The sequence below is a fragment of the Thamnophis sirtalis genome, unplaced genomic scaffold, assembly GCF_051295495.1.
Source record: "Thamnophis sirtalis isolate CommonGarterSnake01/CBP01778 unplaced genomic scaffold, rThaSir2_p1.2 scaffold_1, whole genome shotgun sequence".
Classification (NCBI taxonomy): Eukaryota; Metazoa; Chordata; class Lepidosauria; order Squamata; family Natricidae; genus Thamnophis; species Thamnophis sirtalis.
In genome coordinates, this window is record NW_028261381.1 from 33748270 (window position 1) to 33772858 (window position 24589).

The following is a 24589-nucleotide window of genomic DNA, read 5'->3' on the forward strand; positions in this document are numbered from 1 at the left end:
CAGTTAGATTGTTCTCTGGTGAATGCTGGCATCATTATGCATATAACGTTGAGTGACTTCAACATTCATGGTTTGGGTGTGGACCTGGGAAAGTGCAGAAAATAAAAAAGATGACGTTGGAGAGAGGGAAGATTCATTGCCAAAGCAAAATAAAGGAAAATATATTGCATAGGTCCAAATGATTGGGGGGGGGGGGGTTTAAATAAATGTCTCCAAGTCAGACAGATACTCCTCCAAATTCACATGAATATAAAAAACAGAGGAGAGGCAGCACAATCAGATATCAAGATCGTGTTATTATACTTAATCTAAATAAAAGTAGTTTTTAGTCTTCCATGGAGCCTATTTCTTTATCTGGCCCATCTTGTAGGAATCGCAGAAAACCAAAGGTTCATGGCCACCATTATTCTAGTATACGACAAATGCAGGAAATCATATGTTAACCACATAAAAAGCAAAGATTCCCCTCACACATATGTGCTAGTCGTTCACGACTCTAGGGGGCAGTGCTCATCTCCGTTTCAAAGCCGAAGAGCCATTGCTGTCCAAAGGTATCTCTCTGGTCATGTGGCCAGCATGACTACGTGCCGAAGGTGCAGGGAATGCTGTTACCTTCCCACCAAAGGTGGTTTTTTCTACTTGTATTTTTACATGCTTTCGAACTGCTAGGTTGGCAGAAGCTGGGACAAGTAACAGGAGCTCACTCCATTACACAGCTCTAGGGATTCAAACTGCGGACCTTTCTGGTTGACAAGCTCAGTGTCTTAGCCACTAAGCCACCACGTTCCTTGTTAGACCACATATTCACCTTCAAATAGTAATGTGGTGGTTTCAATATGGAGAGAATAAAGTCCAGTTTGGTACTATGCTAGGACCACTTTTGATCCAGTTAAGTTTAATTGCCATTCAGGATTTCTGCAGGGTTAGACCTACACTAGGGCTCACCTTCATGCTTGATCTGATGTATTTCCTGAATACACTTGAGACTTTCCCCAATGATATCACAAGCAGTGCAATTGAGGGCCTTGTTAACCTTTGGCAACAGGAGGCAAATTGGGCTCTTGACAAGATTGCTCCAAATAGCCACTCTTTGTGGCCCAATACTAGGGTATATCCTAGTTAATTGGAAAACCCCAGGAGATGAAGTATTAGAAATGCCTAAAATATCAGTGCAGGAAATCCAAAGATGAGTCTTACCAAATTATAGTTACAGGTAGTCCTCAACTTACCACAATTGAGTCCAAAATGTATGTGCTAAGTGAGAAATTGATTAAGTGAGTTTTGCCTTCTTTTACAACATTTTTTCACTTACCATTTGTTAAGTGAATCACTGCAGTTCTTAAATTAGTAACATGGTTGTTAAGAGAATCTAGTTTCCCCGTTGACTTTGCTTGTCAGAAAGGTTGCAAAAGGAAATCACATGACACGAGACACCGCAACCGTCATAAATGTGAGTCAGTTGCCAAGCATCCAAATATAAATCATACAACTGTAGGGATGCTGCAATGGTCATAAGTGTAAAAAAAATTGTCATAAGTCACTTTTTTCAGTGTTGTTGTAACTTTGGTCATTAAATGAACTGTTGTAAGTCGAGAACTAGCTGCATAAGTTCATGTTTGGTCCACACCCCTTAATGATGTATTCCTACTTCTCATTGCATTGACAAACTGTTGATTGGTTCTTATTTAGGGAAATAAATTTCCTTTTAGTGAAGGAGGAGAGGGAGGACTTGTCACCCTGATCCATGTCTCTCCTGGCTACTTCATAGGGGGGGGACAGACAAACTAGATCTAGATATCAACACCTCTCTTTGAGCAAGGATGATGTTGCAGCTTTGAAGGAGAATCTGCTGTTCCATTCTTAAGCAATCTTGCCTGAACCCAGGACTGAGTTATAAATATCACTCAGTCCCAACCTTTCTTTTTCCAGAAATCTGTTGAGCTCATGGTAAGGCTTCAGCTCAGTGGTGGATTCAAAAATTGTTTACTACTGGTTCCAGTGCCATGCAGTCAGGGGAGGCAGGGCCTCACCACTGTCATCATGAAAAGAAAAGAAAAATTAAAAGGAAAAAGGCTGAGGTAGTTGCTGCCAGAGTCACAGTGGATGACTCTGCTTAGTGCTTAACTGTTTAAAAAAGCCTCTTTAAAAAGTGCCCTCTGCAGGAGGAGGCGAGAGAACCACGTGCCTCATTTAGTCTATCTTTATGATCACTTGAGCAGAGTTAAGCAAGGGTTAAAAGCCGAAAAATTCCTTATGTAGATGAGGCACGTGGTTCTCTCGCCTCCTCCTGTAGAGGGCACTTTTTTAGGAGGCTTTTTTTAAACAGTTAAGCAGAGTCATCCATTGGAGGCTCTGGCAGCAGCTAACCCAGCCTGACTTCAGCAGCTCTTGCCTTTTTCTTTTTATATTTTTACATTTTCATCATGGTAGACAAGAGCAGAGTTGAAATCCTCTGTGACACAGCTGAAAAAGGTATGTGGGTCAGAGGGAGGGGGGAGGAATTCAAAATTATTGTAATTTGTAATTTTTTATTGTAATTTGTATGTGTGTGTGTGCATGTGTTTGTTTCTTCACTTCACTCAAACAAACTCTCAATTTGTTTGAGAAGAGAGGGGCAGCCCTCCAGCAGAGGCGAGTCTTTTACCCGCCTCTGCTGGGGGAATGGTGCTTTCTTTCTTTTGTGGGGGGGGGGGTGGGCTGACTGGCTGGGGAGGGGGGATCATGGCCGCTCAGGTAGCCCCTGAAGCCCTGCCGAAGCCTGCCACCATTTGAGCAGGGAGAAAGAGGAGGAGAAGGAGGAGAAGAGCGGCGAGGCTTTATGCCGGCCGGCTGGCCGGCCAGGCGGGGAGTAGGTTGGGCGGGGGTGGGTGGTCTGGCTGGCTGGCTGGCTGGGGAGGGGGGATAATGGCCACTCAGGTGGCCCCCAAAGCCCCGTCGAAGCCCGCCGCCACTTGAGCAGGGAGAAGGAGAAGGAGAAGAGCAGTGAGGCTTTGTGCTGGCTGGCCAGCCAGAGTAGGTCGGGTGGAGGGGTCGATGGGCTGGCTGGCTGGGGAGGGGGTTCATGGCCACTCAGGTGGCCCCCGAAGCCCCACCGAAGCCCCGCCGCTGTGTCCGCCATACAGGCAGGACACATCCCGCTCTATGGCGGACATCGGGACGCATCAGGGCTTCTGGGGCGGCTTTCGGAAAGCTGCACCGGGGCTTCTGCGGGGCTTTCGAAAAACCAAGCCAAAGCCCCAGTGCGGCTTTCCAAAAGCCTCCCCCGAAGCCCCGATGCAGGGCTTCGGGGGCGGCTTTTGGAAAGCCGCGCTGGTGCTTTGGCGTGGCTTTCCAAACACCCCGCAGAAGCCCCAGCGCTGGCAGACATAGGGCGGCTTTTGTCCGCTTGCCTCCCCGGCCATAAACCTCACCGCACGTCACTGACTGGTTCTGTGGGCATGGCTTGGTGGATGTGGCTTGGTAGACATGGCAAGGGAAGGATACTGTAAAATCCCCATTCCCTCCCTATCAGCTGGGACTCGGGAGGCAGAGAATAGATGGGGATGGGGCCAGTCAGACGTGGTATTTACCGGTTCTCCTAACTAGTCAAAATTTACACTACCGGTTCTCCAGAACTACTCAGAACCTGCTGAACACCATCTCTGCTTCAGCTGCAAACCACTATTAGAAATGGTTCATTTGGACTCCTTTTCAGCTAAGTTTCAGATCCAAGCAAGATTGTTGTCAGGACTTGGATGGGGAGAGTTATATCCCTCTTTTCCTACTTGATCTGTCAGTTATTTTTGTTACAGTCAACTACGACATCATTAAGGACTACCTTAGTGATTGAGGTTCCACTCAGTGATAATACAATGTAATTAGTCCATTAAAAACTCTGTTTTTGGTCCTTTTCCACTGCTCTTTAATAGCTATCTAAAGGTGCTGAAATGAAATGTGGCAAAGGGATGCTGCCGAGTAACCAATCAGGTAAAAGAGAGCGTAGCCCATAGCTGGATAATAGGTAAAGCAAGTGGCTCAAAGGGGACCCTTCCTAGTTTCTTAAGATGTAGACAGCGGAAGAATTGTACTTTCAGACTTGCAATATTCTGTTAATGTAGCTTTGCAATAAAGTACAATTAGTTTATCAGGTGGTGGTCCTTGTCTGGTCCACCTGGTAAGGGAGACATCAAATCTTGCAGATCTTCAAGTGCAATTCCTCAGAGTGTTTGCAAAACAATCTACCTCAATCAGATGCAGTGAGATATCAATTCCTTCTGTTCTGATTTGATGTGCGGTATCACAGGATGCTGGGATTAGAGAAAATGCTCAGTAGGGGGTGGGAAATGGAGTCCTGAGGTAAACTTCAGCCAGGGTATGATAACTAGAAATAGCAGGCTTGTCAGAAGACTCTCTAGATGTCTTAATATGCTTATGCAGTTTGGGTATATTTATGAGTTTGTTTCAACTATTTAACTTTGATATTTTCTAATGTCAGAAGACTTACAGTATCATTGTTTCTATCAATCAAAGAGAGGAATGTAGTCAATTTGTTCATACCTTGAACAGCCAAACAAATCAATATTTCAACACATCTAAGAGTGTTCACTCACTAGGATGAGAAGACATATTTTCATTTTCACCCTTGTAAGTGGATCATAAAATTTTATCAGTGGTGTAATAACTTCTTTTCAAGTCTATCACTGAGTCTTAATGCTGCACTTGTCTAACCTGATAAAATACTATGAACATTTTATTTTCCCCGGAGAATGCCAGGGAACTATGATAAGACATAGTTAATGCCTTCATGTCTTAAGAGTTGAGATCACTTTGAAAGAGCACCAAGCAAATACAGAATATTTCCAATCTCTCGGTCAGGATGTAATAACAATGCCTCGTGCAGATGAAGTGATACTGGTGAGGACATTTGTATAGCTACATTTGTGTGTCTGTGTAGAAGTTCTTTTAAAGCTAATTCAGGAAAGCATGGGAGGCCTATAAAACAGGCAGCTAAAACTGTAATGGTGGCATTTAGTAATATTTGGTAAACAGTCCATGTTTGCATCCAAATCCAACCTCTGCTAATTAACAGCATAAAACATAACAGACAAGAAAAACAAACTAAGATGCTTCAGATTTCACAGCCAGGAATGAGAAAAACATTTTAATCTTTGTTATTTAGCAAAGATAATGTTAAGATAAAGTTTTGAGTAATTGAGGCTATAATTCTACCCCAATTAGGAAATTTTAATCTCTCTGACTTCCAAGAGGATTGAGGTCATATATCAGATCATCTTAAAACAATTATTCATTAAACCACATGATCAACCCAGTTTTGTTCAAATAAGTTCACAACAAAACAAATAAGGTTGTCCTGATAGATTTAAAAAATATACCAGAGTTTTCTGAGCCAACATTTGAAGGTTTGAAGGTTTATTTTATTTATATGCCGCCCTATTCCCTGAGGGACTCTGGGCGGCTCACAAACCCAAGAGGGGGGGGGGGAAGGTAAACACAAAGAAACTACAACAGAAAAGGTACAGGGGAATTTAAAAGACAACCAACAGTCACACGATTCGAGAGGGGAAGGGAACTCATCAACCCCAGGCCTGCCGACATAGCCAGGTTTTAATGGCTTTTTGGAAAGCCTGGAGAGAGGTGAGGGTCCGGATCTCTGCGGGGAGCTCGTTCCAAAGGGCCGGAGCAGCCACAGAGAAGTCCCTCCCCCGGGTAGTAGCCAGATGACATTGGCCAGTAGATGGAACCCGGAGGAGGCCTAATCTGTGGGATCTAATGGGCCTTTGGGAGGTAATTGGCAGCAGGCGGTCTCTCAAGTACCCAGGTCCAATACCATGAAGGGCTTTATAAGTGACGAATAGCACCTTGAAGTGTATCCGGAGATCAATCGGTAACCAGTGCAGCTCGCGGAGGATAGGTGTAATGTGGGTGTACCGAGGTGCACCCACAATCGCTCGCGTGGCTGCATTCTGGATGAGCTGAGGTCTCCGAATGCTCTTCAAGGGCTGCCCCATGTAGTGCGCATTGCAGTAGTCCAGGCTTGAGGTCACAAGGGCATGAGTGACTGTTGCGAGTGCCTCCCGGTTCAGGTAGGAACGCAATTGGTGCACCAGGCGAACCTGGGCAAACGCCCCCCTGGTCACAGCCGACAAATGATGTTCTAAGATCAGGTGTGGGTCCAGGAGGACTCCCAAATTGCGAACCCTGTCTGAGGGGCGTAAATTTTTACCCCCCAGCCTGAGTGATGGAATGCTTAGCCAATTTTTGGGAGGGAAACACAGCAGCCACTCAGTCTTGTCTGGATTGAGCGCAACCTTCTTTACCCCCATCCAGACCCTGTCAGCCTCCAGGCACTGGCATATCACGTCAGCCACTTCACTTAGTTGGCACGGGGCGGACAGATACAACTGGGTATTGTCCTCATACTGGTGGTATTTTATCCCGTGCCGCTGAATGATCTCGCCCAACGGCTTCATGTAGATGTTAAACAGGAGGGGGGACAGGACCGAACCCTGCGGAACCCCATATTTCAGGGGCCTAGGGGTCGACCTCTGCCCCCCAACCAACACCGACTGCAACCTGTCCGAAAGGTAGGAGAACCACTGAAGAACGGTGCCTCCCACCCCCACCTCCCGTAACCGCCGCAGAAGGATACCATGGTCGATGGTATCGAAGGCCTCTGAGAGGTCAAGAAGCACTAGGACGGAGGCATGACCTCTGTCCCTGGCTTTCTACAGATCATCGATCAGCGCGACCAAAGCTGTTTCCGTGCTGTAGCCAGGCCTGAATCCAGACTGAAAGGGATCCAGATAATTTTACTTCCTACACCACACATTGATTAAGTAATGGTTAAATCTTTAATATATGTAGAAGAGGGCAAGAGCCAGTTCTGCAAAAGCAAACTACATCACAAGATTCTTGGGACATCTTTACACAAAGTACAATGGGTAGTCCATAAACATAAGGTCACAATGAATATTTGCAGATAATTCTTGACTTACAATCATTCATTTAGTGACCGTTCAATTGTGGTAATAAGTCAAGGACTATCTGTACTTTTATCCATGATACACAGGCTGTGAAGGGACAGGGGAGACAAATTTAAAACACCTACTCAAACTTTATTGGAAGTGCTCTAAGCTTTAAATGACCTTACTGAAATAAGGCTGTATCAAAAGACAATATTTGTAGTATGGTGGTAACAACTCTGGAACATTTCCGGTACATCAAAACAATCCATTTGAAACTCAAAACACATTTTTCAAATTCTAAATATTCTATGTGTTGCCAGGAACTTACTTCTGCTAAGCTTTTTGATCTTGTTGTGCATGAAAAATATGTCACTTGTTTAAATCGGAAACTGAAGAGAGTAGCATAAGAACAAGGGTGCTGATTTTACTATTGATCTGCATCCCATGAAATGATAATGAAAGGCTGCCAGGGACATACCAGCAGGTTGGAGTGGACAACAGCATGGCTTGTATGTACATGGAAGGTTAACAGAGTGAATATGTGGTAGGTGGGAGACTGAGGAAGTGTTTTTGCTACATGATCTTTCAAATATTACTGCTTCGTTTTACTGAAGTCTTAACAAAAATGATAGTATGCCGCATATATTTTCACGCACTTTAAAAGTATTAAGGGATTAATGATGCACATGCTTGCTCCAGATCTCAGAGAAAGCTATTTGAAATTTACAACTGAACCATGAGTTAACAGAAAATTTGGGGGAAGAGGATTTATTCCTCCTGTCCATAAATCCGAGTATGCAATATTTCCAGAAATGGCATACATTGTCCCATTTAGGTGTTTAGGTCTAGATACAAATGTATAAAAATATGAGTGTATTATAGGTGAATTATTAGCACCACTTTTATTCAAAGAGACTTTATCTGTTATTTGGTAGAATACCTGAGCGGAAATTGAATTTGTTGCATCTGTTAAATGTGGGCCCAATTTAGGGGTTATTGGATTTGGAAGCACAGGTATCTGTAGATGCTTTTAATCCCATATTGGAGTATACATTTAAACAATGGGCTTACTCATGGGTAGCTGTGTCTGGAATTGCACTGTAAGATTATGCCTAAAGACCAAGTAAATCAATGTGCTGTTACCGAATGATTTCTTTCATCCATTTAATATTTAAAACACAGAATATACTGTAAGACTGCAAGCAATTCAGAAGCTTCAGCAAAGCAAAGGGAATTTTCCCCAGTATAAAGTCACAACCAGGTAAACAATATTCACACATGAATCTGCCTACCCAAATAACAATGCAAAAGTAACTCTCATATGTGAAACATACTGTACATTGTGCATTTTAAGCAGAGCATCATTTATACAAGTTGCAAACTTTATCACTACATGAAAACAAATCAATGCTGGTCAACTACAATAGAACAACCAGTAAAATAAATTTAAAGTCCAGAATGCTGAATAATAGGAAAAGGTCAGAGCAAAAATTTTATCAACACTTGCAGCACCTGTAGATGGGAGGACCAACGTGCATTCTTATTCAGATTCCCAGAAAAGTACAGTCAGTCTAATAGACAAAACTGAGTCAAATGGAGCCCACTTGACTTGGTAGAAAGGCATTTCTCATTTTTCACTAGTACAAGTCCCAAGTCTCATTGAACGTACTTTGAAGAATTTGGAAATAATGAATGAAGACGAATATACCCGTATGTATACAGGTTGCAGGATCAAATATGAGTTGGTCACTGGGACCAGAGGTTTGTCTTCTGAGCTTTTGGACTTGGACTGGAGTCCGTCTTCAGGGAACTTCCAAAGAGAAGTTCCTAAAGACAAAACCTCTGGTCCTGGTCACAGAGCCAGTTTGGATCCTACAATTTGGAAATTGTTTGTCACTGTATATTTTGGGGATGCATCCCGTGGCATGTTCAAAAATGTATTGTCAAAAACAACAAACATTATTTACAAACAGCAAAGCTATATACAAATGTTCTTTACAGGTATAGCCACATTTCTAGATATGTAATAGGTTAAAGAGATCTGCCCTAAATTCCAGCACAGAATAGTAGACCATCATTGAAACATTGACTTGGAAACAGCAGATGGATATCACTAAGTCACATTTCAGCATGTGCTCACAGAACAGAACTGGGCTTAATAAGAAGTGCTGCATTCTGTAAGTGTCAGATTTAATTATTTCTGTAATAAATTCTGAAGTTGAATGAACCATTTATCATATAACATTCATGACCCAGTTCATGCCCTAGCTTAATTCAGTGTGGTGATAATATTTCTCTTCAAAAGATTCAGACAAACAAAACAATATTTTCTGACCTTCCCCAGAAAAAGAGATATTTTTTGCTGCATCAGGTTCTCTGGCCTTTGCAATTGGGCAGATTGAATCAGTTCAAAAAATGAGAAACCGATCATTTCATTCCAAAGCAATGCATCAGGAACATCCACTTTTAGCAAAATAGGCTAAAGGCTGCAGCTACTGTATATGTAGAGCATGATTTATTCTCATGTTTGGTCTACAAATCAGTAAATACATTGACATCTCCATTATTCATTAAAGAGATGGGTTGCATTTTCTCCTCTCTCTTATAAACGAAAGTAGTTAAAAGGACCTTTTAGAAGTGATATAGCCCAATCCAATTTGAGGCTCAGAATCATTCCGTCTCTTTTTTTATGAATTATATTAAAAAGTTAGGAAGGACAATTGATCAATGACTAATTTGTCAAACCAATCTTACTGCCTCTTCAGTTTGTGGCTTATGGAATGATTGCTTACTGTAATTGGTTGCTGTGCATTAGAATGATTGCTTACTTTACAATGATTAAAATTAGTCCATAATAGTCACAACTTATATTTGCTACTGTATTTTGCAGGAATGGTTTGGATTTGGAATCTTGATATTCTCATGTCTTTAATTTCTTTGGAATCATTATTTGATGGTTAGTTAATTACTGTTTTGATTGTTGTGAGCAACCCAAAGTTGTTGAGAGTCAGGCAGCATACAAATTTAATGAATTACTCTGTTAGACACACAGTCAGTCAGAGATATAGTCGTCCTAAGGACAGGCAGATGTTGTTGCCTGATGCTGTTAGAGGTATCATCAAAGGATGTCAGCTGTTCCAAGTAAGGCTGCTTTTTTGCAATTGACTGGTGGCGATTTTGTCAATGCCAATAATATTTAAGTGATGCTTCAGATGTTTTGTAATTCCAACCAAGTTGCCAATTTACTATTGATGCTATCCTTGTTTTCTTTTGTCAGTCATTCTACTTCTATTTGCAAGTCTTTGTATTTTGTGATTTTTCTCCAATTCTTTCTTTTCTTTTCTCTCTCCAGGCATTGCACTGTCCATTATCTGAACTTTTTTGTCTTTCTTATTTTTTGCTCTTTTTCAGAGCATAATGTTGCGTACCAAAAAGAGAATGGCCGGTATGTAAATCCATAAACAGATGTTTAGAGCAAAGATTATTTGTTTTGAATACTTTAATGATATTGCTTTTGTTCATGAACAATGTATATTAAATCAATGAATATTAGCAGCCAATGAAACCTTTTAAAAACGTCTATTATTTTGTTAATCAATATCTTTAAAATGCAAAGTTAAAGTTCATCTTAAAGACTTCTTCTCTGAAAACAGTTCTGTGAATCATTTACACTCCCCTTGATGAACAGTAGCAAGTGCTTACACTCAAATTTAACTGGAGGAATTACTGTTTAGAATTCAAGTTGAAGAGTGCTGTTTGAGCCTCTTGTGAATTTCTGACTGAAATGCCAGATGGAAGGGCCTTAGATAATAACCCAGATCAGCATTCCCCAATTTGCTATTCTCCCGATACATTAGAGTATAATTCTGTGAATTTCTAGTCCGCACAGATTGTGAGTAAACTGGCTGGGAATTCTAATATTGTAGCCCCAAGGCACCTGAAGAGCATCAGATTGAGGAAAGCTGCAGTACATTGAATATCTTTTTGAGCTTAATCGTATATGGGGAAAACATTTTACAGCATTTAGGCTGGATTTGTTGAAAGGACTTCTGTTACATTATTCTTGATAATAATTCCAATTTAAGTATTTCACTTAGGCATTCAAATTACATTTAGCACTACTCACCAACAATCAAAATTAAATCAAGAGTGATCACCAAGTTTTATCTTACCCCTTAGAGCAGGCAGCAGGGACCTTTCTTTCTTGTCATCGCATTTGTTACACTCACTGAAGTACAGAAGGAGAAACACATCCACCAAGACCCACATGAGAGAAGTGGCAAGGACCACTTTGCAGTAGGCAAATCTCCTCATCCTTTATTGAGTTATTAGTTACAGACTGTAGTAAAAGCAGGTGCTAATACGATGCTATATCCAAGCCAAGAAAGTTGGCACGAATGCACAGATGAAAACATCCCACTGAAAAATAAAAGCAGAAAAATTAGAATTAGCTGACAAGTAAACAACCTCGTAAACACAGTCATTTTCATCTACTACTGTTTTCTTTTAAAACATGTTTATTATTATTTTTTTATTGTCATCCATTTGTACACAAGAAATGCATACCAAATTTTCAGAAAGAAAAATGAAATGGAAGTGTGTAATGGTATGTGAAAATGGCTTTGGGAGACAGGAGGAAGAGCAGCAGACTAAACAACAGTCAGAGAAGAGCAACTATGTCTGCAGAAGGAATAGGAATGTAACAAATTTCTGAGAAGGCGCCCTCACTTGTTTTATGCACTGTAAAGATGAGGGGGGAGGGAGAATGTACTTTTAGATGTGCAAGATAGTTGTCAGCCTCGCAAAGTAGTCGAGACAAAAAGCATCCAGATATACTAACATTAACTTTACTGTAGAGTTACATTAAAGAGAATCTTGCAAGTCATTCCCATATTCCATTACAAGTGTATTTTAGTGGTGGTTGCTTTGATGTTTTCCAAATTCGGACTATGCGTATCTTTAAAGCACTCTTCAGAAATGTACACTGGCTCAAAAAAAAAAAAATACGAGCAAGCGTAAACAGAGGGTTTAATGAATTCTCAAGTGAAATATCTTGTTGCAATAGCACTTACAAGAAAATGGATAAATGATATAGCATTGGTGTTAACTACAGCTAAAAGATGTGCTATTCATGCTCAAGTGGGCAGACATGGAGTATCAGCAACAATAGATGTTGTTTCACACTTCATTTCATAATACATGCAATTACATGGTCCCCCCCCCTTAAAAAATCGCTTTCTGTTGGCATTTTGGGGGGTTCTTGTCTGGTCTATGCATAACCTTTCTTCAATTATTGTAGCATTTTCACTTTTACAATATGAAACAATTTTCCAAAGTAAGTCAACGATGTAATTCAGTTTCAGTTGATTATGATCAGTCAATAATGGTGCAATTAATCTCTTGATGACTCCGTTGAGAAAATATTGAAAAAAAGGGGGAACATAATACTGGGTGCGAGTTTCTTTAAATTTAAATTCATACATTTTCATTTATTATCTAGCAGGAGGTTGCTTCCTCTATTTACTTTTACCATTTTTTAATTTTGTAAACTTTTACCTTTCCAATGTATTAAAAACAGTTTTACAAGCTGAAATTCCAAGCTTCTTTCAAGTATCTTGAAGAAATGTCCCCAATGAGCCACATAACGCAGGAAGGGGAAAAAATGAGGATACAATTGGGACATTTGGAAGAATCAAGCACAGTGCAATAGATTTTAAGCCCAAATTCAGAAACCATGAATAGGAGGAATCAAAGCTGGTAAGCTGAATAAATAACCACTTTTAAATAACCCTAACCCTAACCCTGGTAGCCATTCCCAGGAACTATAGGTCAGAAAAATGGATGACTAATAGGATCATTATCTTAAAAACTGTGATAGAAGTAGCCACATTGAAACTGATTAAAAAATAAAAAGATGCTATATATAATTTATTTATAAGATAACACCTAAAAAGCAGGGTTATCTCCAAATTATGGTTTTGTTATACTGAAAAATGAATTTCTTATAAAATTGAAATATTTAAATTTCCATTCACTCATTCTTTAGAGCTCGACTTATCACGGAGTCATCATTTCTATATACAGGCAGTCCCCAACATATGCCCATGATTGAGCCCAAAACCTATGTTGCTAAGTGAGAAATTTGCTAAGTGAGTTTTGCCGTTTTACGAATTTCCTTGCCACATTTGTTAAGTGAATCATTGCAGTTCTTGAATTAGTAACACGGTTGTTAAGTGAGTATGGTTTCCCTGTTAATTTTCTTTGTCAGAAGTCGCAAAAGAGGATCATAAGACTCTGGGACACTGCAACCGTCATAAATGTGAGTCAGTTGTCAGGCATCCAAATGTAAATCACATGACCATGGGGTTGTTGCAATGGTCATAAGTGTGAAAAATAATCATGAGTCACTTTTTTCAGTGCCGTTCTAACTTTGAACTGTCACTAAATGAACTGTTGCAAGTTGAGGACTACCAGTATTCAAACTCAAAACAGCAATACAGTAAATTTTAATTTAAAATATAATAAACTCCAACAAAATCAAAAAAATTAAAACAAACTCCTTTATAATGCATTATTAAAGGTAATTTCTTAAATACAGTTAATAGGGTTATTTCCATCTAGTTAATTTTCCCACTTAACATATTAAAATTATAATCGTGGCGCAGTGGTTAGAGTGCAGTACTGCAGGCTACTTCTGCTGACTGCTAGCTGCCTGCAATTTGGCAGTTTGAATCTCACCAGGCTCAAGGTTAGCTCAGCCTTACATCCTTCCGAGGTTGGTAAAATGAGGACCCAGATTGTTGGGGGCAATAGGCTGACTCTATAAACCGCTTAGAGAGGGCTGTAAAGCACTGTGAAATGGTAGATAAGTCTAAGGGCTATTAATTCCATGCAATGTTTCAAATGGCTTTCAGTTTTGATGAACAATGCCACAGAGGTTGTCTACTCCTGGTTAAAACATGTGACTGATCAATCCATATCTCAGTTCTCCCATGGTTAAATGGACTTTATCTGTCTCCTATCTTCTTTGGACCCAGTTTCATTTCCATAAAAAGTCTTTTTAACACTATGTTTTGTATGTCCAGCTTTGAGTGTATCTGCTAGAACAGCTGCTAATCTTTAAGGCCTCTCTTCCCTCCAGTTACAGCACATTAGCAAACATGCTCAGAGACTAGCCCACCCCAAGCATGATGGGACAAATGACACTCAGTACTAGAAACTAGGATTTTCCCCATGCTAGGCAGTAAGGAAGATCCCATTGTGAAAACAGAAATTATTTTCCCTCTGCTAACCTTTCTAGAAAAAGGGGTTTTTCATGTCAGCGCAAGGGGAAAGCCGGAGGAAGGAAGGCCTATAAAGTTGTATGTATGTACAAATGCTGGTGGTTATGACAGACAGTGCAAGAGAGGGGAAGGATATGTTTGTGTGCCTCTCTGATTGGAAGGTGAAAACACATTTCTGTGTGGTTATGTATCAGGGGAATGCTGTGTGTCTGTTTCCTGTTTTTTATGGAACTATCTTAAGATAACTTTGACAAAAGACGGTGTTTAACCTATCCCTGAGGAATCAACAGCTTGCACACTATTTGATAACCAAGGCTGCTGTTCTCCTTGACTTTCCTTTATTAAAACAAACTCAGCGGAAAAAGCATCCAGAAAACTCACACATTACTATGTCATACGCACTCCAAGTGTAAATACTTTACGTGGGTAACAATTAGGGCAAAAACTACTACACATATAGTTATCTGAGTTTTGGGAGAGAATCTGTCTCAGCCCATCTCACACAGATTATTTTCCACATCAGTCATGACTTGCCCCCTGCAACAAGAATAGTGGAGTGTGTAAACTCATATTATATATCCAATCTTATCGTGACACCCAAGCAAAAGCTGTGAAGACTTTCAAAATAGTATTCATGCCATCTAAGAAAATCTCTCTATATAAAAACCAAATACCACTCGCTCATCACAAAATCTCCAGAACCGTACAGTCTACAAACATGAAATTTGTCACGTATGTTCCTCTTGGCTTCTAGGTGCTTGCTAAGAAAGGATTTTTTGAAATGACCATCAGATCATTAGTATTTCTTATACAATAATTAATAAGCTCTGATCAGGGGTGGGTTCCAGCTTCTTCTACTGCTGGTTCGCTCAGGGATGTGCTTTGGATACGCGCACATTTGATGCGTGCTATGCACATTTGATGCACTCTATGTGAAGCAAAAACAAGATGACGATGCCACCGGCGCAGTCAATAGAACCAGTTTGGGGGCATGGCCAGCCAAGTTACTACCCACTTGTTCGAACCAGTCTGAATTGGTAGAAACCCGCCTCTGGCTCTGATTCTAAGGAGTTCTACTCCCCCTCCCCACCTGAAAATAATTCTGTTCCAACTGCCAGTTTCCCCACATTCTGTTACCTCAGATCAAACTGGCAGACGTTCCATTCCTTCACTCAGGAGCGGTGACTCCTTACAGTACTAAACGTTGGTACCTCACCAAAATGTCTACGCCTTCCACCTATGGAACTGCTTCCAGACTCAAGGTGGCAGGAATGATATTCCCTTATGTGTTTCAATCACTGACCACCTCTGAACCAATGGACTGAACCAGAGTGAACTGGATTTCTCCTGCATTGCCCAATCACATAGTTTCATCACAAACACTGGTATCCAGCTAGTGAAATATATAATATTCAAGGTATATAGATCTGGATCCTAAGGTACGTTAATACAAAGATGTTTGTAGAAGGAAAGCTTGCCACCCCTTCCACTGCTTTTCATTAAGTTATTCCATGTATTCTACATAATGCCCTGGGTTGAAATGGAAGCAATTACATTCAAGAAATCCCTATAACATTCTAGGAGTATTTCTAACTATTTCTAAACACTGAGTAAACTTAAAATCTCTCAGTGAGAAATCTGAAATGCTCTCAGTGTAATATTTTTACTGTAAGTAATATATTGAGAGCTATATATTCCAGAAACAGAGACGAAAAGATACTAGACAGAAAGGATGTAGCAGACTAGAAGGTGCCTGAACAAATTCAAAACGTCATTCAACCTATTAGGTTCATGACTCTTTAATTTAGTTCTCACTGTAGTGTTAGAGGCTTTGAGCCAGCATCCGAAGATACAAAGGCTGCTACACAACAGATTTAATATACACAGGCCTTGGCTTCCAGCAGTCTTCTTCTTAAAATAGTCTGTCTTTTAATTGAACTGTAAGGGTGGCTTAGTGGCTAAGACGCTGAGCTTGGCGATCAGAAAGGTCAAAAGTTCGGTGGTTCGAATCCCTAGTGCCACATAACGGAGTGAGCGCCCGTTACTTGTCCCAGCTTCTGCCAACCTAGCAGTTCAAAAGCATGTAAAAAATGCAAGTAGAAAAAAAGGAACCACCTTTGGTGGGAAGCTAGCAGCATTCTGTGTGCCTTCAGTGTTTAGTCATGCTGACCACATGACCACAGAGACATCTTTGTTTTAGTATATTTTATTTTCATTTTCATTTTCATACACTCACATGTACACCCCATACAGTATTAAACAGTAATTGCATCAATTCCTCTTGTCGACAATGCCCCAGAAAATAAAAGCCCAATATACCTCTTCTGTTCTCCATACACCTCTTTTTTCCACCACCCTCCAACTTTCTATCTTCCCTCCATCATCCCCCTCTACCCTACTTCCCCTCGCCCTCTATCACTCCTCTCTCCAGATCCGCTCCCCCCTTCCCTTTCGCCTCCCACCCACCCTCTCTCCCATCCCTCTCTACCCATCTTTCTTCTTTCCTACTCCTCCTCCCCTCAGTGTATTTCCACTATATGTTAATGTATTTGGCTTATCCTATTTTTAAAGAGAAAAATTAGAGAAAAACAGTATACATGTGAAGTCACATTGCATTGAGATCTAACACATCGTGTCTAGCCTAATGTGTATCCCTCCCTCCCTCCACCCGACCCCCCGACCCCCCCTCCTCCTTCCCCCCCCAACTTCCCAGAACCCGTACATGGTATGGATTTTTAACAAACACAGTCTAAAATCTATTGAGAAAAAAGAAATAAAGAAATTAATAACATCTCTACCTTGATCTTAGCTTCTTCTTGCTAAGCTAACTTTAAACAATTTAAATCATTCCTGATCTTAAGCATAGGCTAACTGGAATTTCTTGGTCCCGTATTTATTTTGTATATAATCAATCCATTTTTTCCAGTCTCGTTTATATCTCTCATTTGAGTGATCTTTAAGATATGCCGATATTTTAGCCATCTCGGCTAAATTTATAACTTTCAATGTCCATTCTTGAGTTGTAGGCAAGTCTTCCTTCTTCCAGTATTGCGCCACCAACAGTCTTGCTGCCGTTATTAGGTGCAGAATCAAGTTAGTCTCTACCACTGTAAAGTCAGTACTTATACCTAGTAAAAATAACTGAGGAGTAAACTTTATAGCAATAGCAGTAGACTTATATACCGCTTCATAGGGCTTTCAGCCCTCTCTAAGCGGTTTACAGAGAGTCAGCATATTGCCCCCAACAATCTGGGTCCTCATTTTACCCACCTCGGAAGGATGGAAGGCTGAGTCAACCCTGAGCCAGTGAGATTTGAACCGCTGAACTGCTGATCTAGCAGTAGCCTGCAGTGCTGCATTTAACCACTGCGCCACTGCGCCACCTTGGCTCTTAGGCTGTACATTCGGATACATAGAAGCCAGCTTTTTAGGATCTAAATTCCATCTATAGAACATCTTATAAAAATTTTCTTCAATATTTATCCTTCTTTTAAAGATATTTTGCATAATCCACCATATTTTTATCCAAAATGCCTTAACCTTTTGGCAGGTCCACCATATATGAAAATATGTAGCATCGAGAGAACCACATCTCCAACATTTAGGCTGTACATTCGGATACATAGAAGCCAGCTTTTTAGGATCTAAATGCCATCTATAGAACATCTTATAAAAATTTTCTCTCAGGTTTTGAGCTTGTGTAAATTTCACATTTCTTACCCAGATTCTTTCCCATGTATCCAACATTATTGGTTCTTCAATATTTTGAGCCCACTTTATCATACAATCTTTAACTAATTCTGTTTCCGAATCCAACTGTGTTAATACATTATATATCCTCTTTATATGCATTAAGCTTTGATCTCTTATTTGTTTAAACAGATTATCCTCAACTTGGATAAAACCAATTTTTTGATCTATTTTCCACCTGGCCTGTAATTGCCCATACTAGAACCATGTTTGAACTACCTTCCCCTCTTTTAATACCTCTAAAGATTTTAGTTGTAGTACCCCCCTTTCCAAAATGAGAAGCTGTCTGTAGGTAATTCTACCCTGTTTTTGTGCTATATTCATATTTTCAATTGCGTGTCTAGGAATTGCCCACATGGGTATCTTGTCATTTAATTTATATTGGTATTTTTTCCAGACCCGCAATAAAGCATTTCTTAAAATATGATTTTTAAAATTCTTGTCCAATTTTTTGTTGAATAACAGGTAAGCATGCCAACCATATACCAGATTGTGTCCCTCAATATTCTATCATTAGTTAAATGAATCCAATCACTAATTACAGATAGCGCCACTGCATCATAATATAGTTTTAGGTTAGGTAATTTCAAGCCTCCTCTCTCGCGTACATCTTGCATTATTTTCATCTTTACCCTTGGCTTCTTTCCTGCCCATACAAATTTGTTGATACCCTTCTGCCATTCTAAAAGATTCACATCTTTTTTAAGTATAGGTAACATTTGGAAGAGAAATAAAAATTTTGGTAAGATGTTCATTTTCACTGCCGCTATCCTACCCAGCAAAGATAAGTGCAATTTCTCCCATTTTTTCATCTCTATCTGTATACTATGCCAAAGTGGTTCATAATTATGCTTATATAGTTTCCCATTTGAAGTTAAAATATTAACTCCAAGATATTTGACTTTTTTGACTACCTCACATCCTAGCATCCCTCCTAGTTCTTCCTTTTTTTAGTATTCATATTTATGGCTAATATTTTCGTTTTCCCTAAGTTTATTTTAAAACCAGACACTTGACCATATTGACCTGTGGACCATATTGACCACAGAGACATCTTTGGACAGCACTGGCTCTTTGGTTTTGAAATGGAGATGAGCACCGCCCCCTAGAGTCGGGAACAACTAGCACATATGTGCAAGGGGAACCTTTATTTTTATCTTAATTGAACAGTTAATGCCAAGGAGTCCATTGGACTGCAAGACAATCAAACTGGTCAGTCCTAGAGGAGATCAACCCTGACTGCTCTTTAGATGGCCAGATCCTGAAGATGAAACTCAAATACTTTGGCCACCTAATGAGAAAGAAGGACTCACTGGAGAAGAGCCTAATGCTGGGAACAATTGAGGGCAAAACAAGAACGGGACGACAGAGAATCAGGTGGCTGGATGGAGTGACCGAAGCAGTAGGCGTGAGCTTAAATAGACTCCAGAGGATGGTAGAAGACAGGAAGGCCTGGAGGAACATTGACCATGGGGTTTCAATGGGTCGGACACAACTTCGCAACTAACAACAACAAATGCCAAGGAACGGTGCATTTCTGACATTAAATATCAGAGCAGGTGAAAGTTCATAGACGTTCAAGATATTTTCTAATGTTTTGTAAACCAACATTGGTTAGAATCAAATCTGGCAACAGAACAGTTAAACTCAAAATGAGTGTTTATCTTGGGAATGTAATGCTTCATAATTGAAGAAGGAATTGTGCAAAAGGTTCATGAATTGGGGCTTTCACAGAGCTCATTACTAGAGAGCTATAAAAGCGCTGGTGGTTAAAAGTTGTTGTTAACAAGGTAAAAAGCCTGAAAGCTGCATTACAATAGAAGCATAAGTAATATGTGATAACATGCTATATGAGGAATGGCTGTCGCCTAAAAGTAAAATCAATTTGCCGGCAGCACGGCCAACTATAAAAACCATTTAAATCATGAGTTCTGAACCAAGGACAGGAGAATTACAAAAATAAATTACTATTCGCTCAATCACCCTTAAAGGGGATTATAATTTCCCGATTCACGATTTAGTTACATTTTAATAATGTATATTCTGGGTTAAAACAAGATCTAATCCTCCTTGTGGAGTTTTCTAAATTAATAGCTATTCAATCTCCCTCAGGGCCTTTCACCTATCATGGTATACACTCCCATAAGTAGGAACGGAGGGATGCTAACAATTGGGTTTTTATATCCCAAGAAGACTTGAAACAGAGGTGGTATTCAGCAGGTTCTGACAGTTCTGGTGAACTGGTAGCAGAAATTTTGAGTAGTTCGGAGAACCAGTAAAGACCACTTCTGACTGACCCTGCCCCCATCTATTCTCTTCCTCCTCAGTCCCAGCTGATTGGGAGGAAATGGGGATTTTAAAGTAACCCTCCCCTGCCATGTCCACCAAGCCACGCCCAAGTCACACCACGCCCACCAAGCCACGCCCACAGAGGTAATAAAAAAATTGAATCCCACCACTGACTTGAAAGATACTAATCTGCTTGTCTGACTTAGATCACTGAGGTTTTGCATCCACTTTCATTTAAGGTCAAAAGACTCTCTCAATAACAATAAGTTTTCAACTGCTCCTCCTCAAAACCTTTTTTTTATCCAAGTCGAAAACGCCACTGAGAGTTGTGACTGAGCTAAATTGTGCAAAATCCTCCCCCCAATGATGATATTTAGGGTGCCAGGAATCAGGTAGCTCCTGAGTTGTACATATAGCACAGCTCGGAAAGGATCCTGATCGTTGTGAAGGAAGGGGCTTAGTTACAGGAACTCATCAAACAAATGAGATAAAGCACACCAGTCCTTCCTTTCTAAAGCATAAGGAATTTGTCTTCCATCCCACTGATATGCAGTGAAATCGGGAGGGGGGGAGCTGCATTACTAGTGACAACCACAATTGTCTCAGAAGATGAACATTCCTTTTCTTTTTCATTCTTTCCAATCAAACTGAAAATAAATTATGTAAATTGGCTTTCCCCTTCAACAGGACAACTCTTTGCCATGACTCAATTATAAAGCAAAAGTAAGACTTGAGTTTGAAATACCATACTCCCCAATTCTAAAAGTGTACCATAATGGAAGAGGCAGCTGAGTACATCTAGGAAAGCTCCACTTTAATCTTCTTCCCTCCTGGTCATGTGACTCAGAGATGCCCAGTGCCCACAACCACAAACATGGAAACTCAGGAATATAGAAACACGGACAAACACATTACCTCATCACGGGGGGGGGGGGGGAATACAGATGCTTCCTATGGACACTGCTGGCTAACAGGGTTGAAATTCCAGAGGCTATATTCTGCCTGCTTTCCCTATCTTATTTGTAAATCCAGAATCTCTTTGAGCTAAATAGTGTAAAGAAGCTATTAACTTCACAATCAAAAGAGCTGCTACAAAAAAAAAGCATATGAGAGAAAAGGAAAAAAAAAAAAAGCCAATAAGCTTTTTTTATCAGATGTAAGTATAAGATAACTTCCGGATATCATTCTGACTTCTTTTTTCTAGCGGGTATTATTTCATGGGAACATATGAACATTTCTGGATCTTATCAATCTGGTTATCTCTATATTACCAGAAATACTGTACATCCTGTATTATTTCTAGCCAACAGGAGACATTCAGGCTCAGAAAAAGAACATGATAGTTAAAACTCTTTTCCATACAAGGCTTCCCACGATTTGCCTTGGAAATCCCTTACAACCATGATGGCGAACCTATGCCACACGTGCCACAGGTGGTATGCAAAGCCCTCTCTGCTGGCATGCCAGCCGTCACACCAGCACAGCTCCACCTCTCCTGGCCAGCTGGTCTTCAGATCTTTGGCACACATGCACGCGGGCAAGGCGCATGCAGGGGACACATGCATACATTTGGGGGCAGGGCGCATGCACAGGGGTGCTTGCATTGCATTTTGGGGGATTGCGTGCCACATTCCCACATTCCCACATTCCATTTTGGGCCTAGAAGGCCTCCTGCACCAACTTGGAAGCCAAAACGGGGCACGGGGACTCAACGTGCACCCCCCCTGTGGGCCAGGAAAGCTTCCTGAATGAACCTGGAAGCCAAAAATGGGTGAGGGTTGGGGTGAGGCGCATGCACGGAGATGGACACACATACATGGGGGCGGGGCACATGCACTGGGGTGGGGTCCATGCATGGGGACAGGGCACATGCATGGGGTGGGGTGCTCGCTTTGCATTTTGAGGTCTCGCACACGCACACACTTTGGGCACTCGGCACCAAAAAAGTTAACCATCACTACCTTAGTCACCTTGGCAAGATGGATGGCATACAATAATAAATAAAATAAAAATTCCAGAGGCAACATACAACCCTTAGGGCTAGCTGCCACTGACAATCTGATTCTCCATGAATACTGACCCTCATGCCAGTATGCATATTCTCTTCCTGGTATCTCCCCAAAACTGACTCTCCAAATTACTGAGGTTAATGTATTCTTTATATAAGATGTAAGCTGTTGCTTTAACCCCCGTGCCTAGATCTACTACTGGAGAGACAGTTCTTACTGTTTCATTTGAACTAACGAGTATTAGTCAAGCTCAGGGTCTAGATTATTCAGCTTGCTTGCTCCAAACCATTACCAAGTTGTATCTTGATCCAGCACCACAAGCACTACACAGAGCTTTGAAAATTGTTTCTGAAGGATGGGAACTTTGGTACAGCAGAGCAATAAATTAGGATTAGTATCTAATTGATACGATATCTGAGCGCACACATGCTAAATCCTTTGATATCCAGAGCTGGAGGAAATGAGAGTCATGGATCTCGGGCACTGCAGGACATGATAAGCCGGGCTGTGTGAATTGAAAATGAACTCTCTGTTGGTCACTTCCTCAACTCTGCATCTGCCCATTCTGCCTTTAACTGGCCACTGTTCCTCTTCCTTTCACAACTTCCAGTTAACCACAGGGTTGTGTGGCATTTTAGATTTGAAGCCTCTCTCTCTCACACACACACACTCACACAAATGTGTCAGAGATATCTGAATGCACATTAGCACTTGCCTGTAATTCAACAGATTAAATATGTATTTTCTCTCACCATTTTTTGCAGCTGACTGGTGTATTGTGAGCTTCTTTGTGAACCTCAAAGCATCTTTAGATCTTTCAGTTTAAAACACTAGTGTCCTAATAGGAATAGTTAGGCTTGTACCAATTGATGACCATGTATTCTCTCTCAAGCTTGGGCACACCCTTCCAAAACTTGGTGTTGATAGAAGAGGACAATTATTAAATATTAATATCTCATGGTTCTGGGCGATTTTAAAATGCAGTCATGAAATTCATAAAAATCTAAAAGGTTACTATTCAGATGTACAATGTACATCTCTTGCATGGCACAAGAAGAACCTCTATCTAATCTGGGTTCCATAAAGCAAATTTCAGCATGACTAGACAGTAATTTATCATTTGGGTAATTAATTTATTTTTCATGTGTGTGATGAGTGTTAGCAGTTTGCAAGCATTATAACAATGTAAGCTACCAATTCATATTAATAAAATAATTGCAAAAATACTTAAGAAAATTACTAAGCAGGTTTAATTAATTACTCAAAACCAATAAAAAAGATAGGCACCTATCACAACATTTTTCCCCTAAAGAGTCTATGGAATAGATCTGTTTATCAATTTTACAAAACAATGTATCAAAATAAGCCAGCTTCATAAATTAGTTTTAAAAAATATGTGGTTAAAAATTGTATTTCCTTTCCCTAATCTGGATGTCATTACAAGAAAGTTCATGCAAAAAGGGAACTAAAGCAAGTGAGAAGGGACTGCAAATGCTGGTGGATAGCTTGTACAACGTATTACACTATATTGGGGTAAGAAACAGGAATAGCCACAAAGCAGTTCTATTTCTGCAAACACGCCTCTGCTAGATTATTTTAAACAGCAAGACAGCTGGGAAAAACTTAACTTTCTTCAATTTACTCATAGTGACTACAATTCCAAATAAGCCACCACTTCAGTCACCAAGACACTGGCTGGAAGACTAGCAAACTGTTTCCAAGAATCACTTGCCATGTTATCTGGTAAGACACCTTCATCAATTATCTATTGTCATCTCATATTCAAATCACTTAATCACAACTTTATAGAGACACAATATTTTTTTTAAGGAAAGGGCATGATTTTGTATAACACAACAACAGCCAATTATGTTTGGAAAAATAAAGAGGTCACATTGTCATGAGTAATCTCATGAGAACACAGAAATATAATGAGATGGCCAACCACTGATGGGAGAATGTGTGAGGTCTACCTGTTTCCCCAAAAATAAGCCCTCCCCGGATAACAAGCCTAATCGGTCTTTTGAGCGCATGCGCTAAAAAAACCCTCCCCAAAAAATAAGCCCTCCCCAAAAATATTTAAATGCATGCACAGTCGGTCCCTGCCATTTCCTCTGGTTGCTTGCCGTGCAACAACACGAGGTGAGGATGTGAGACTAGAGGGGGGAAAGAGGGGGAACATGCCCCATGCCCCCACAGCCCCTTACCTAACGACCACTCCCACAACCCTAACCATCACGCCCCTTCTGTCATACTAATGGCCACCACACAAAGAGCAGCAGGGCCAGCGATG

General features: G+C 40.6%; 1 protein-coding gene across 5 annotated transcripts in view; it reads right to left on the reverse strand.

Moving 5' to 3' along the window:
- The window catches only part of GALNT13 (polypeptide N-acetylgalactosaminyltransferase 13), a 226297-nt gene that overhangs the window by 182992 nt on the left and 18716 nt on the right, over positions 1–24589 (reverse strand). For 4 of the 5 annotated variants that reach the window (XM_087710428.1, XM_087710435.1, XM_087710413.1 and 1 more), the window contains exon 2: positions 11138–11384. In XM_087710428.1, coding sequence (XP_087566554.1) covers positions 11138–11279 — 142 coding nt within the window. In that variant the 5' untranslated portion in view covers positions 11280–11384. Of the gene's footprint in view, positions 1–11137; positions 11385–12521; positions 12559–24589 lie in introns of those variants that run through there. The other variant, XM_087710419.1, reaches the window with a different exon arrangement.